General features: G+C 29.8%; 1 protein-coding gene across 1 annotated transcript; it reads left to right on the top strand.

The window, feature by feature from the left end:
* The first annotated feature begins 11,859 nt into the window (after positions 1-11,859).
* On the top strand, positions 11,860-16,195 carry LOC105801876 (probable lysophospholipase BODYGUARD 1). The gene is made up of 4 exons (XM_012633214.2): positions 11,860-12,898; positions 12,989-13,317; positions 13,693-13,892; positions 15,607-16,195. The coding sequence occupies exons 1-4, from the start codon at positions 12,328-12,330 to the stop codon at positions 15,932-15,934; spliced, it is 1,428 nt and encodes a 475-aa protein (XP_012488668.1). The 5' UTR covers positions 11,860-12,327; the 3' UTR covers positions 15,935-16,195.
* Positions 16,196-16,512: the final 317 nt, after the last annotated feature.

The following is a 16,512-nucleotide window of genomic DNA, read 5'->3' as shown; positions in this document are numbered from 1 at the left end:
AAAATTATATTTTGACCTATAAAAAATTTATAATTCAATTCTGACCCTCTAAAAATTTTTCTAGATTCACCATTGCTTATAAATAATTTTTAGCAGTAAAAATAAATAATTTTTAATAGAAAGATTGGTTTGTTCTTTGACCTAATATATAAAAACTAATTTAGCTATTTTTTGAATAAATAAAATAAAATACAATGTAACTTTTAATATAAAAAACTTCGTTATAAATTTATCTGCTAATTTTGATTTTAAACTAATATTTCCAAAATAGTGTAGATATACTGGGGTTAGTAGAAAAGATTCGTGGCTCCTATGGAAGAAATCAAATCCAAGTTGGAAAAAGAACAAAAATAAAAAATTGATGACCTGTTTGAAACATCATTTTCAAGGATAAATGAAGGTAGAAAACAGCTCATAAGGGGGTGATATTAATTTTATGTGCCACCATTTTCTTCTTCGTCTTCTTTCTCTACCAAACACCTGGCCGCCATTAATGGCTTCTGAAACTTCTTCAGTATTTAAGTTCATGTTTCCTTTAATAATTGAAAGGCTGAAGCCTCGGTACAGGTAGATAGAATACTTGATTTTTCATTTAAATTCATTATTTTGTATCGTATTTTATACGTAGATTTAAAAGCAATGCATGTATTTACGGAGAATTTTACCCTAAAAAAATGTGCCTGAAAGAATATATACTCGTATACATACATAAAAGAAACTTACGCATATAATCATAAGTGATATATATTCGATGGATTTGTAATTATAAAACATAATAAATTGAAAATTAAAATATATTCAAATTTAATTCAAATAAAAGTTCGTCCACGATCAATTAAATCTAATATAAATTAGAAGACAACCCATAAGCGAGATTTAAGGATCATCAAGGTCCCAAAAGATTTGAAGTTTGTTGAAGGCTTGAAGCTTTGACGGGGTCAAAGGAGGGCAAAATGTCCTAAGAGGTTTGAAATTTTAACACAAATCCTTACCTCACACAACTCTTTTATGTATCCGATTAAATATTAGCTCGATTTGCATAGACATTGTTGATAGTGCACGAGAACATGAGTTCGAGTAGATTAATTTATAAATTAGAAAAGACATTATGTCAAAAAGAGTCAGAAACTATAATGAGATTACTAAAAAAAAACCAACTATTTTTTAATTATAAAATTAATTAAATTTCAAATTGATCCCTATATTTTACTTAAATTTAAAATTTAATTTATATACTCTAATTTTTACTTTCATTTAAATAAACATAGTAGCATTAGATTAAGCATGAAAAACATCGTTGATTACAACATGTAGAAAGGATGGGTAATCTTCCATCCAAAAAACATTTTCAGAATCAAAGCAGTTTCTTGCAAGTTGGTGAGCGACTTCATTGTATTTCCTATTGACATGTTGAAACAAACAAGTTTGGAAAAGAGAAGCCATAGATATCCCTAATTTAGAAGTCATCGGTCCTATGCAAGATAGGTCCTGTACCTTCCCTGTAAGCTCAAGATAACGTTCAGAGCATCCCCTTCAAAGATAACCCTTTGATGCCTGAGCTGTAACGTAAATTCCCTCGCTTTAACCGTAGCAAGTGTCTTTGTCGTACTTGCATCCGTAGTTCTTCCCAGTTTTGACTGCCCAAATGCAAGGTCGGATCCGTCAAAGTCACGAATGATGTAGCCGCTCGCTTCCTGTTTAGTCCAAAGATCAAATGATGTGGTGGCGCTTGCCATGAAGAGAAAGAGGTGGATTGTAGATATCCCAATGGGACAATTTGTAATTCTCTTGTATTCCTGCAGTTGACTAATGATTTCATCAGCAAAAATCGAAGCACAAAAAGATTTATCAGCGTGGATCATAGTGTTCAACTGCCATATCAATCCAATCAACAATGTTCTCAAACTCATTGATCAGTGAGGAGAGTGGTACTCGACAGTAGTGAAGAACTTCTTTAGGGAAAGTGCAGTCCCTCAAAGCATGAAGATCCGACTCCCATTCACATCCACGTCATTTACATTGTTTTTGGGCATTTTGTATCCTACTAGCAATGTTTCCCGTTGTTGGTAAGGTTGTATTGCAAGCTCTCCAAGCAAAGAGTTTCACTTTAGGCATTGTTTTGATTTTCCATGAAGTTTGGTGCCAAACAATCTCATCCTCACAAATAGCAACAGCCAGAGGCATTTCTAAGATAGCTTTTGCCCCCACCTCATTGAATTCAACTCTTATCAAGTCCTCTTGCCATCTATTGTTGGCTTCATTGATGAGCATGTTGACTTTACCATTAGGATGTATATTCGTGGCTGCCAATAACACCAAAAAAGACATTAGAGGGCATTTACTGGTTTGATTTAATCTTAATGTGCTTACCATTGCCGACTCTCCAACGAGTTCCTTTTTGCATCAGCTTTTTAGCGGATCATATGTTTCTCCATAAAATAGATGCTTTGTAGCTCAAATGATTTTCTTAAAAACCGAAAATTTAAAAATTTAAAAATTGAACCGATTTGTAATATTTATAACAATAAACTTTTTATGAATTCGCACATTTGTTTTGGCCTAGACGGATTCTTTTTGTTCTCATCTTTCAACCAAATGGCCTTCTTCACTATTCTTGTACCATGAACTGTTTCGAGTGTGGGCTCAAATGAATTCGAATCAAACGCAGAACTAGAAATTATTTATTTTACTTTCAATGGGAAAGAAAAAATTTCTCTCAATAGAAACCGGTAAAATTGTTATTCCGGAAAATAAAATTTATACTTAGATATAAATTCTCATTATTTCCGGGCTGAATAACAATATCTCAAAGTTGTATAAAACTTATTTTGTATTTAGCATTATCGGTGTCATCTATTTATAGGAAGAAAAAGTTAAACCCTAATTAAATTAGAAGGAGTCTATTTAATAAAAAATAATTTCCTAGTTGAACTAGGAGATAGGAGCGACAACCCTAGTTAAATATACTATGGTTTGTTGTCCCTTGTAATTAACATGAGGGTTTTTGGGCCTCTCCCGTATAAGGTTCAATTATAAGTATTTCCTAAACTTTTAACCCAACAGTTTATAATTCAATCCAAACTAATACATGTTTTTCTATTTTCCAAAATAAACATAATAAATTAATTTAAATAACTAAATTTCTCAATTAAATATTTTTTCAACTCGATTCTGATTCCGTTAAAATCATAACAACTTTATCGTAAAAGAATCTATGAGAAAATATATTTAATTTTTCTATATTCAAAGGATTCACTATGACTAATTAATTTAATTCCATTTTCGAACTTCAATTAATTAATTAATAACTCAAAAAACTAAAAATTAATTTTCAGGTCATTTCCATACTTAGTGAGAAAACCACATTTATTTCCAAATGTTTCTCATTTCTCTAATTTTACCATTTCTACCCATTTCTTTTCATTTGATTCAACATGCAATTCATTCCTGGTTTCAACGAGTTAGCGGAGGGATGGTTTGACATATGTGATTAGGGATAAAATGATTTATAATTAAGTTCCAACTTTTCGCCTATTAATTATAAGCTATTTAGTCACGAAGTTATTCCATTATAGTATTGTAACCGAGTTCTCCCTAATGACATATCATTACGAAAGCAACTTGATTAGTACTCGTCTAATGACATTGCCATAAGTGTGTTACCCTTATAGGATATCCTTAATCTTTTTGGGATAAATTCGTTCTCCCAATATGATCCTATTTTATCTCATGGTAACCATTACATCTTTCATGAAAAGTCAATTACTATCAAATAGTAATTAAGTTATTTATCACAAAGACGAACAACTCGTGGGAACATTTTCTTTTCATCTATCATGTAATGTCAATGAGAGGATATCATTTACCCATCATCTAATGATACTACATGCTGCAAAATTCGTATACCTAATGTACCATTTTTTGATTCTTTATCTATTCGAACTCAGACTTTTACTTACATTAAAGTATATGTGTGACACACGGCCAAGTGACACGGTCGTGTGTCCCCTGTATCTTTTGATTTGCATAAGTCAGTCTGCTTAAATTTTTCACACGACCTAACACACGGGCGTGTGGTTTGGCCGTGTGTCCCCTGCATCTTATAAATTGCAAAGAGAATGCTCAAATTATTCACACGACCTATCGCACGAGTGTGTGGCTTGGCTGTGTGACTCAAGTCAGAGAGCTCCCAAGTTTGGACACAGGCTGGGACACAACCCTGTGCCCCTTTTTGGAATGCCCACACGGCCTGTGACACAGGCATGTCTCTTGACTGTGTGAGCCACACGGCCTGGCCAGACGGGCGTATGTCCCCTGCACATTTGAAATTTTTTGATGTTTTCTGAAAAATTCTCTGAATACCCAATTAAGTTCTGAATCATTTCTAATATGTATTTTGAGCCTCGAGGGCTCCTATAAGGGACAATATGATTGATTTTGATTGGTTTATGCTATGAAATGTCTGTTATTCGATCTGTAAATTTTGATAATACTCCGTAACCCTATTTCGGCAACGAATACGGGTTAAGGGTGTTAAAATATAAGTCATGCATACATAGTCCATCATCCACTCAAGATTAATGTATGTCACAATATGAACATCACAAGTGAATAAATTCATAAACAGATTTAGGATTTATTTTTCTTGGGTCTTGTCCGATATACTATCAGTCCAGTTAGTCATATATGTGTCTTTATCTTCAAAAATTCATCCACTCTGATATCCAAGACAAGGTATCTCCCTAATTGGACTTGATAAACGACATATCAGTCTTTCAATTGGTTTGCTCATTTCCAATTAGACTAAGGATATATTTAGGTTTGTCTACTAATATAAGTTATCTTTCAGTATTACAATTTGATCATGTAATACTGTTTAGTATTAGTTTAAACATTAGACAATCATTGAGGTAATAATTGCTTCTATTTTGCTTTGCATGCAAAAACCACATAAGGACATTATACAAATAGTGTGTTAATGTAATTCATTAATAATTTTATTAACTAATCTGTTTAAAAAAATTACAAATGTACAAACGAATATAATACACTTAAAGTACCAAATCCAACAACTTGTGCATGGAAGGAAGCTGTATTTCTATCACCTTCTCGAAACCAATGGGATTTAGCTGTTTGTTGCCAGAAAAGTTCTTCTTTCTCAATCCATGTGCTGAGCTTTTGCTTAGCCTCAAACTCCGCTTGCAAGGCTTGATCTGTCACAAGTTGTTTTTAAAGATATTCTATAGTGAGGTTCAATTCATTAACGTGCTTAGAGAAATTACCGATATTGTCATTATGCCAATCATGAAGTTTTCCAAACACCCTGCCTAATTTTTCTTCCACCAAAATCTTCTCATTTGTGCTCCACTCCTTCCAAATCACACCCCTCCAACCTTGTTCTTTTGCCCAAATAGCTTCAAAGTGGCACATTCTCCTATGACACATTTAGTCTCTAAAGTTGAGTATACCTTGGGTATTTAAGAGAAGCGGATAGTGATCCCATTTTTAACTGACGAGATGAGTCATATTGTAGTTTGTGAACTTGTTAACGCATTCTTTCGTTCACAAGAAGCGGTCTAATATTTCCCGTATGAGGTGAGAACCCTGATGTTTGTTAGACCATGGAACCAATTCCTTTTATATCCTAAGTCAACAAGGTTAACATCTTTCATAGCTCAAACTTGTGGCAGTTTTTTGAACCCCATATAAGCATTCAAGATATGAGCTCCAACTTGAGGATGGAGGCAACTTCAAAAAATAGAGAAATGATTCTAATGAAAGGAGTAGAGAAGCTTGTAGATGATGGTTGTAACAACCCGTTTTTTAGTGGTGTCAGAAACAATGGTTTCGGGGCCACGAAATCCGATGAGTAAGTTCGTAAATATTATTATTTAATATTATGAGTCAAATGTGATTTTTAAAAGGGGTTTTGATTTGATAATTTATGTTATATAAGTGATTTATTAAGTTCAAGTAATTTTAAAAAATAAGGTATCGGGACTTTGTTTTTATAAACTGAGCCGTAAATATTTTTATAAATATTTACAGAGTGTCATTAAGGTTGTATTAAAGTTTCGTTAAGAAATTTTAACGTTTCGATGGTTAATTAATTAAAAATGATCAAATTAAAAAAAAGTGCATTCTCGGCACTCTGTTCTCGTAAATCGGACTTGTAAATATTTTTTAAATATTTTAATATATATTTACGAAGTTAGTTGTGTAGTTAATTAGGTTTCGATTAAGCGAATTTGCTTGAATTAAAAGTAATTAGGTATAAGGACTAAATTGCATATAGGGTGAAAGTTGAATTATAGATTAAAGAAAAGTAAAAGGACTAAAGAAGAAATTATGCCATTTCTCATAAATGAGGCCGCATAAGTGTTTATTATTAAAAATTTAAAGTTAAAATATATATTATAATATTATATCTTAATAATTAAGTATATATATTATATATATTATATTGTATAATAATAAAAAGAAATAAAAGAAAAGAAATAGAGAAAGAAACAGAAAAGCAAAAACGAAGCAGGAGAAAAAGAAAGAAAGGGAAAACTAGGGTTTCAAAGTTTCAAGTTCAATTGGTTAGTCAATTTAATCCCTTTTTCTTTTAATTTTTATGTTTTGGAATCTCGGTATTAAATATTATCCAACCCATGTCAAAATTTTAGAAATTATTAAGTTTTTAAATGTTGTTAATGTTGAATAATTTTAGTATTAGGGATTAAATTGATAGATTTTAAGTTAGAAGTGAAAAGGATTGAATTGTAGAATAAATTGTAAATTTTGAGTAATAGGGACTAAATTGTGAAAAATTCAAAATCTAGGGATTTAAGTGAAATTAGAGAGTTAAATCTAGTTTAAAGTGGAAATTGAATGAAAATATAGAATTGATTGTGAAGAAATAAAATTAGTCTCAATTTATGGACTAAATTGGAATTTAGGCAAATGTTGAGTAAAAATTGAAATATGCAATATGAAATTGAATTGTATTGTATTGATGAATTTTAATTGTTTTAATTCTGTAGCTAATGTCGTACCGGAATCCTCGACTAAAAAGGCGAAAGATAAAGTCGACGTAGAATAGCTCGAAATTTCTAGTTTGTATTTTTATAATCCGAATTTAGTTGTTAATTGTTATAATTCAATTTAATGTATATGGTAAGTGTTGAGGTGAGAATTTTTGTGTTTTGCAATTGAAATGGATTGATTTAGTATGTGATGAATTTATTGAATTTATATTGATTGAATTTGTATATATATATTGAATATATTGATTATTTGAATTGAAATGAATATTGGTTGTTTTTGAAAAGTGAATTGAAACCCTATTAATTGTATCGGGCTGAGTCGGATATAGATGGCATGACATAGGATTGGAAGAGTTCAAGATTTCTTCTACTTCGAGTCGATTAGACACTGGGTGTCTTCGGATTAATTCGATGAGGCACTAGGTGCCAATTTACTTCAGTTTAGCGGATGAGACACTGGGTGTCAACTTATTACTTCGAATTATCCGATGAGGTACTGGGTACCAAATTGGTGTGTTTTGGTTGGATCTGTGTATCCGTCCGAGTCCGAGTCGTGTTAATAGGGGTAAATGAATAATAAAGTTTTATAATTGATATTAAAATGGTATGGTATGAGAAATGAAATTGAAATAGTGAATTGAAAATAGAATGTGAAATATGTTGCAAATATATGGAATATATGAGTTATATACTCATGAAATGACTATGGAATGAATATTGCAATTGTATAATGAAATGTGAAATAAATTGTGAAAATCTATTTATATAGCAAGTATGAGAATTGAGATATTTTTGAAACAAATGAAATATAATATGGTTGTTGTAATAATTAAATATTAACATGTGTTTATATTTCAATTGTATATTTGTAATTTCTTATCTTTAAATATTTGGATTATAGAAATACCATTGAGTTTTACTCAGCGTACGGTTTTGTTTCCCGTGCACAGGTTAGGTACTTAACTTTTGATCGCCGATTCAGCATCCAACAACGATCCCGAACTCAAATGTGGTGATGTTTATCCTTTGTGTCAGCATGTACCTAGGGTGTCTAAATAATAGTTATTTTGTGGTTTGATTGTAAATGAGGTTGTAAGTTTAATTTTAGTTGGTTTTATACATATAAATATGTGTTTGTTTTTGAAGCCATATTATGGCATGATAAATTGAACTAAATCTAGATAGGTGCATGTGAATTTAATTCTATGTTTAAGTACTCATGAACTAGGCAAATTGATTTGGATTTGGTATGTTTATAATTTGGATTAAAATGATGCTTTGATGACTAATTGTTTTGATGATATGAAATGTTTGAAATTTCTGTCTGTTTGATCTGTAAACTCCGGTAATGCTCTGTAACCCGGTTCCGGCGAGAGATATGGGTTGGGGGTGTTACAATGGCCCTTGTTGAAGATTCAAGAATAGTGGAAAACTCATACAAAACTAGCTCTGATACGAATGACGAGAAAGAAAATCCATAGATTTGATTCTTTTGGCAAATACACTAAAAATATTTTTAAATTATTATATTTGTTGAAACATCAACTTTTATAATGACATTAGTTAGTCTAATTATTTTACTCTAATTAACATCATGATGTGAATTTTTAAGACTCATTAGCACTGTTAAAATTCTTTATTAAATCCAAACTTGGTTACAATGCTATTTTTTGTTACATGGATACCAAGTTTATTTTATTTTTTTCAAAATGCCACACCAATATAAAAGAATTATAACAGTGTTAACAAATAGACCTAAATTTTTAAGTCCAAAAGTAGAGAGACTAAATTCTTGAAAATAAAAGTATGGAGATTAAATTCCAAATATTCAAAGAGTACAAAACTACAATTTAGTCAAGAAATCATTAACCCAACGCGAAGCGTGGTGGAAACCATACTGTTAAAATAAAGTTTAGAATAATATAATATTTTAAGGAAAAAACATCAAATCCATAATTTTAAACTCAAAATTTTAAATCAGTAAAACTCAAAAACCAAAACCTAAAATCTAAAATTTAAGACTCTAAAATTGTTAGTATGTCAATTTATAATCAAGATTATTTGACACAATGTATAAATATTGAGGATTAAAATTAATATTATGTCAAATTTAAAAGCTATCATCATTAGCCAATTGGTGATAAAAAAAGACAAAATTAAATAGTTAAGTGATCATTTTGTAACTTATCATATTTAAGTGACAAAACAAGAAATTTACTAATAATTGAGTGACCATTTCATAATTTTTTATAATTAAGTGACAAAAATAATTTACAAATAATTAGGTGATTAATAATATAATTTACCCGTAATGTTTTAAGCACTATAGATATGATAGTGTCATTTTTCTTATATTTTCCTTGCATGGATCGCACCCTGGCCGCCCAAAATCCAAAAGTAAAGCATGTCACCATGTCGCTATTGACTTAGATAGGAACCATCTTCATTTGCCATTTGTCCAACTTTATTAGTTTGAGATTTAAGTAACGAATTTAGATAATTAAGTCTTAATTCGATTAGTGTTGATATTATTATTATTATAAAAGACGTGAATTTAAATATGTTAAATAACGTTTATCCTTATATTTAAGATCCTTGAAAAGGAATTATGGATAATTTTAAGTATTATATAAGAAAAATCCGATAATTTCACATTATTTATGTAATTAAGAAAAACAGGAAAAATGGGTATGTTAAAATTTAAAAATCGGATAGCTCCAACCAATAACTAAAAAAGTAAGAAATTGCTAAACAAACGAGATCAATTGTTTAAAATGTGTAAGAAATCGCTAAAAATTAATTTAAAGAAAATTGTTTTAGGATAAAATTGAATAAAAAATTTTGGGGTGAAATACAATTTTATTATTATTCTAATTTTAATTTTCTAAAATTTAAAAGGGCTTTACGGAATTCTTTGTCATTTTGATAGCCAAAACCATAATTTGATAAAATAAAATAAAAACATATAAATATTTTTATTTTATTTAAACATAATTAATTATTAAATACTAATAACTCTCGAGTTTAATGTTTATGGATTGTGAGGTTATTAATATTTAGTTATAATTGTTGGATTTTTAACCTAATAATTCATTTAATTGGATGAAATCTTCAAAGTTGTAGTTAGGGTTTGTAAACAATATTAAAGATATGATAGTGCCACTTTCTTATATTTTCATGCAATTGCAACGCACTCGTACCGCCCATAATTCAATGGTAACTCATCTCAAATATCGCTATTGACTTGGTGATTTGCACCTTTGAGGTATACTTGGAATCTTCATTAATTAGTCGATTTAATTTGTTCGAGAGTTAAAATTAATGATTTCATATAATTAACAAAACCCATGTTTTCAGTTAAATTAATTTTTCGGAAAAATATTATTTATTAAAATAATAAAAGAAGTCATTTTATTTAAAAATCTTTTTAAAGGGAATTTTATTTTAACAGATTTCAATATGTAAATAATTATTTTAAACAGAGATCAATTATTCTTATATTATGTAAAGAATTATTTTATTTCTTGATATTGCATTTAAGCAAAATCAACATAAAAAATATATTAAGAAAAAAGCCTAACATAATTAATGACACTCCCAAAGGGACTACGAGGGACTAGAGATGAGTTGTAAACCTTGTGAATGAAGGGATAAAATACAAATAAGTTTGATTAATCGTGAGAAGAATTAAATTTTATATTTTTATATAATTTGAATAATTTATATTTTTATAATTTTAAAAGATTAAATCAAAATTTTATTATTTTGAGGAGTCAAAGTGTAATTTTACCTTTTAATAAATTAAAATTTTATAAAACTTAAAGGGTTAATATAGTGATTTTACATTTCAGAGGCCAAGCCCTACTAGCCTCCTGCTCACCATTAATGGAATTGAAAATTAATTGATTTTTATTTGATAATATGATTCTTATATATATATATATATATATATATATATATATATATATTAGATTACATTATATTCACACAAAACATAAAAATTTAGTTTTGAATATGAAATGTAGAGGTTTGAACCAACTTAATTGAGTTTGAAAAAATTGGGGAATTTAAACCTATAAAATATAAATTGAAGAGAAATTTACACATATTTAAACATAAAGGAGACGTTTCCCTTTAAAAACTATACATAGTTTACTTAAACTTAATGGAGAATCTTCTTCATGAGCTGTACACAACTCTCGACAGAAGAAGAGACAAAACTTTAACATAGAAATAATACATTGACATTGTTAACGATTTGATTTGTGTTTCAATAGATAATATTACAAAAATTCCTTTTAAAAGAGTCGTTTGCTAGAAACAACCCAACATTACAAATATTTCTCTCAAAGAAATAATCTTCTCAACAAATCTCAAATTTTTCAAAAACTTAATTTTACACTTAAATCAAATTCTCATTAAATATTTAATAAACTTATAAACAATGACGAATCCCCTAAAATGGAAAATTTTAGGGTCTAGCAAGGACCTCAACCCCCTAAAATAGAAAATTTTAGGGTGACCTCAATCCCTAAAATAGAAAATTTTCATTTAAACTCTTTAAAATTTTAAATTTATAATGATAAAATTACAATTTAACCAAAAAATAATAATAAAGACTTGATTTAAACCTTTAAAATTATAAATATAAAAAATAATAAAATAATAAAATTACGTAATTATATACCTACGTTAACATAAATCTACGTGATATACCTACCACCCATTAAAACCTTGTGTCATTACCTTATTGTTCTTTAAATTTACAAATAAAAATATACTATAAATTGTGAAATCCAAATTTCTTATAAGAAAAAAAGGTTCCATCCAATATAAAGAACATCATTGTATGCGCAAGGCATGGGGAAGAAAGCTTAAACCAAGTATTTGGCAAGAAGGGAAGAATTTGAAACAGTTAAAGTTCTTCATCCTCAACCACCAACTACTTTCTTTTTATTAAATTTTTTGGCCTGCAAATGATGTTTTAAAATGAAACAATGAACCCATTTATCCACACCTGTTATTGTGTTTGGTCTTTTGCTCCGTCTCTCTTTCATTGTCTCTCACACGCTTCCATTTTCATTCAAAAGTGTACTTCTCTGTGTTTATAAAAGGTCAAGCCAATGTCGACCATGGCGGATTTTTTTTCAAAAAACACTTATTAGACCTACTACTAAATACCCCCCATATAAATATATGTTAATTTCCATCGTTTTTGCCTTTCAAGTTAACAAACAAGACATTGTTCATCTTTCTTGTTTTCTTTTTGGTCTTTTTCTTTGTCTTTTTTTCTCCCATGGAGTTCTCTGTAATGTGTAAAACCAGACATGTTTTAACATTAATAGGAAGCGTTCTGAACATAGTTCTTAGTTTCATCGTGTTTTGTTTCCTTGACATACTTGATTTTGTTCTATGTTTTGTTTACAAAGTCCTTGATTTCTGCATTGAATCTGAATGGAAGAACCCTGGTTCTTACTCGGCGGCAACCCTAGATGGTAGCGGCAAAATCATTGTTTCGGAACAAGGCGAAACCGAGTCCGAAGTTGTTTATCTCAGTTCAACCAAGTTCCAGTTAGAAGAAATTTCAGACACACTTTATTCACGTCCTTCATTCGTAACAGAAGTCTCGAACCAGCTCAAAAAACTCACATTCGACACCATCACCATCACAAAATCAACGGAGAAGAAAAAACCAACAAGATCAACGATCACCATTAACTCCACCATTGTTAAACTGCTTCAAGGAAGAATGATAGGGCAGTATTTATACCCCATTACTCGTTGGTCCGATTGTGATTGTCAGTTCTGCAATTCATGGACTTATTCCACTAAACGTACCCTCTTTGTTAAATCCGACGGTCCAAAAGGTATATATATATATCTATTCCAGATTCAAATATAATAAAAGATTAGCTTATATTAAATGTGATTAACGCTTTGTATTTTTGTGATATCAGATCAAGCAAAGGAAGATGTGGTGTTCATCCATGGCTTTGTTTCATCATCAGCATTTTGGACTGAAACTTTGTTCCCAAATTTTTCAAGCAAAGCTAAATCGATTTACAGGTTATTGGCTGTTGATTTACTGGGTTTTGGGAGGAGTCCTAAGCCGAACGATTCGCTTTATACTTTGCGAGAACATGTCGACATGATCGAAAAATCGGTACTCGAAGGTTATGGTGTTCGATCTTTTCACATTGTGGCACATTCATTAGGCTGCATTTTGGCACTTGCTATTGCCGTTAAACACCCGGAATCGGTCAAGTCCCTCACGCTGTTAGCACCGGTAATTATATATATATATATATATATATATATATAATATTCTTTGTTTTTCATTTAAGAGTAAATTACACTCAAAGTCATTAAACTATTAGTAAATTTATATTTTAGTCATTCAACTTCAAAAAGTTACAAAATGATCATTAAACTATTCGAAAATTTTCATTTAAGCCATTATACATTAGTGACTTTAATGGAAACTTATATGAAAATTTTCGACTAGTTTAATGACCTTTTTTTAACTTATTGAAATTGAATTACCAAAACATAAACTTACTAATAGTTTAATCACCTTAGGTGTGTAGTTTACTCTTCATTATTTTTTTTACCATTTGCAATCGTTTGAGAAAAATATGTTTGTGAAATTGTATAATGGCAGCCATATTATCCAGTCCCGAAAGGTGAATCCGCGACGCAATATGTCATGAGACGAGTGGCGCCGCGACGAGTGTGGCCACCGATGGCGTTTTGTGCTTCCGTTGGCGGTTGGTATCAGTACATCGCTCGAACGGTTTCGTTGGTCTTATGCAAGAATCATCGGTTGTGGGATTTTCTCATCAAAATAATTACTGGAAACAGGTAACAATAATTTCAGTAAAAGTACCATGGAGGCTTGTACTAGGAGTCGAATTACATTTTACCATCTCTACTCAAAAAATGGACAAATTAGTCCGTGTATGTTAGATCAAAGAGCCAATTGGTTTTTCTGTTAAAAATTGGTCATTGTAACTCAACATGAGGTACATGTGGCACAATATGTGTTGCTATTTGGTTATTTCATCATCCATGCCAATTTTTAACAGTACAAATAGATGAAATTTTTAACTTCATTTTGCTCTTTAATCTAATATACAATGACTAGTTTACCTATTTTTTATTAAAAAACAAAACAAAATAAAACAAAATCTAACTATTGGTATAAGAGTCTACTTGGTACTTTTACTCAATAATTTCCGTCGTTTGAATTTCCGAACATCCCTTCATTAATGAGTGATAAAACGATACAAATAAAAAAATATAATTTTTACGTTAATTTTAAAATTATTTATTAATTTATTAAATATAATCTCTTATAAAAATATGAATCAAATCATTCCCATCAATCAAATCTGGTCGAATTTGGAAAATTTTGTCCATCAATGATTTGCCTCTAACATTTTGGATAATGGTCACATTCAACATGTGATTTGAATTTATTATTTTTATCTTTTCTATTTCCCAATTAAAGCATCGGCATTAAACTTTAAAACAAATTAAAAACTCTATTTTTTAAAGCTTCAATTAAAAAAAATGAAAAATTGGATGATAAACCCATAAATTTCCATCCAACCAACCTCATTTAACCTACCATAGCTACCCTACACGTGGAGCAGTACTCACCTTTAGCTACAATCTCACCGTCCAAATAAATTTAGGTAAGAAATTAGTCAATTTCTGCTTGTACTTCACTTTTGCCCCTTATATGCAAAAATCTTTCTAGTCCAGAAGTTCATTGCTTTTAATGGCAACTGCTCAAAACGGTCCCTTTTATGTTTATTCGCGCTTAGTCGAGTGACATAAAATTCTTGAGTTCAACTTAAAATCTAATTGAATTCGATTAAAATTTAAATTTAAATTTATACAAAAATTAAATTAATCATATTTAATGTAAAAAATAATTACGAAATTAAGTATTAATATATTCGAATTTAACTCAAACTCAACTCACCAAAATTAAATTTAAGGTTTTTTCAGTCCAACCTTCAAATTAAAGTCACAAGTTGACGGGGACAAACGTTTTAATGCAAGAAATTAATTTGGTTCATTTTCATTTATTAGGGTTTCTGCCGTCCCCTGTCTCTCTCTACACATGAAAATTCATTAATTTATGCTACTGAGTCATCATCTACCCTTGTCTATTCACTTTTAATGCTTTTTCTTTATAGGTATAATATTAAATTTAACTTCTAATATTTATATTTTTTTATCAATTTAGTCTTTATTTTTTAGTTAAATTTGACTTTTAATTTTTTAAAAGAGTTAAATTTAATCATTAACTTTTAAAAAAATCAAATTGATTTTTCTAAATAAAAATACTGACTGAAATATTAATTTTTAAACATGGTAATCTATGCGTACTTCATGAATTTTTATGAACTTTTTATATTTTTTCTGAGTTTTGAGTTTTTTATATTTTTATAAAATTTAAAGAATAATGACTAAATTGATAAAAAAATTATAAAATTGAGGACTAGTTTATCATTATGCCTTTTTTATTGCAACTATTAATTAATTATTAATGTTGTTTTACCAGGATTAGGACTTTCTTGCTTGAAGGGTTCATCCGACACACCCATATAGCCTCATGGCATACACTTCACAACGTTATTTTCGGCACCTCCGGAAAGCTCGATCGGTATTTGGACATCATCCGGGACAGGTTGAGCTGCGACGTCACTGTGTTCCATGGCGAGGATGACGAAGTCATCCCGCTCGAATGTAGCTACAATGTTCAAAGACGAATCCCTCGTGCTCGAGTTAAGGTTGTCGAAAACAAAGATCACATCACCATCGTTGTTGGTCGACAAAAAGAATTCGCCAGGGAACTTGAGGAGATTTGGAAGAAATCGACAAAAAATTAATTAAAAACCTATCGAGACTTGTTTAAAGTTATGATTAAAAAGTTTTTGTTTAGCATATAAATTAATTAAAAAAGCTATAATTTTCTCTCTCCTCCAACTTCCATTTTCTTGAATCCAAGGTGATTTTCTTGTTCTTCATAGTCTCCTTATCACTTTTCTCTCTTGGTGATTATGAAAATTCCTTGAAATTCTAGGTGAAAATGGTGGATTTTTTTGTAGAAGGACCAAATAGTAAAGACAACAAAGTTTTCTTCTTCTCTCCCCCTCACTCACGTTGGAAAGATGGGAGGATTCTCTTCTTCTTTTTCTTTCTTCATCTTTCTCTCCTTTTATACTAACTGTTTATAATAAAATATTAGTAAAATATCTCATTAAAATATTAACAAAGTAATATTTATCTAATTAAATAATTATAAAATATTTTCAAAATATCTCTAACATCATCATTGCCTTCTAGAGTTCTCTCTCCTTCTAATTGACCATTTTGCTATTTATGATCTTTTAAAATTTCATCCTTGAATTATCACTTAATTTGGTAAAATTACGATTTAGTCCTTCACAATTTTTCACCTATTCAG

The sequence above is a fragment of the Gossypium raimondii genome, chromosome 11 (genome assembly GCF_025698545.1).
Source record: "Gossypium raimondii isolate GPD5lz chromosome 11, ASM2569854v1, whole genome shotgun sequence".
NCBI classification, from domain to species: Eukaryota; Viridiplantae; Streptophyta; class Magnoliopsida; order Malvales; family Malvaceae; genus Gossypium; species Gossypium raimondii.
This window is presented reverse-complemented; position numbering and strand designations above follow the sequence as displayed.

Excerpts from the sequence above, each read along its gene's own strand:
- LOC105801876 (XM_012633214.2), top strand. The coding sequence starts at position 12,328 with ATGGAGTTCTCTGTAATGTGTAAAACCAGACATGTTTTAACATTAATA. Across the intron at positions 12,899-12,988 it reads TAAATCCGACGGTCCAAAAG|ATCAAGCAAAGGAAGATGTG; the intron begins GTATATATATAT and ends TTGTGATATCAG. Across the intron at positions 13,893-15,606 it reads AAAATAATTACTGGAAACAG|GATTAGGACTTTCTTGCTTG; the intron begins GTAACAATAATT and ends TTGTTTTACCAG.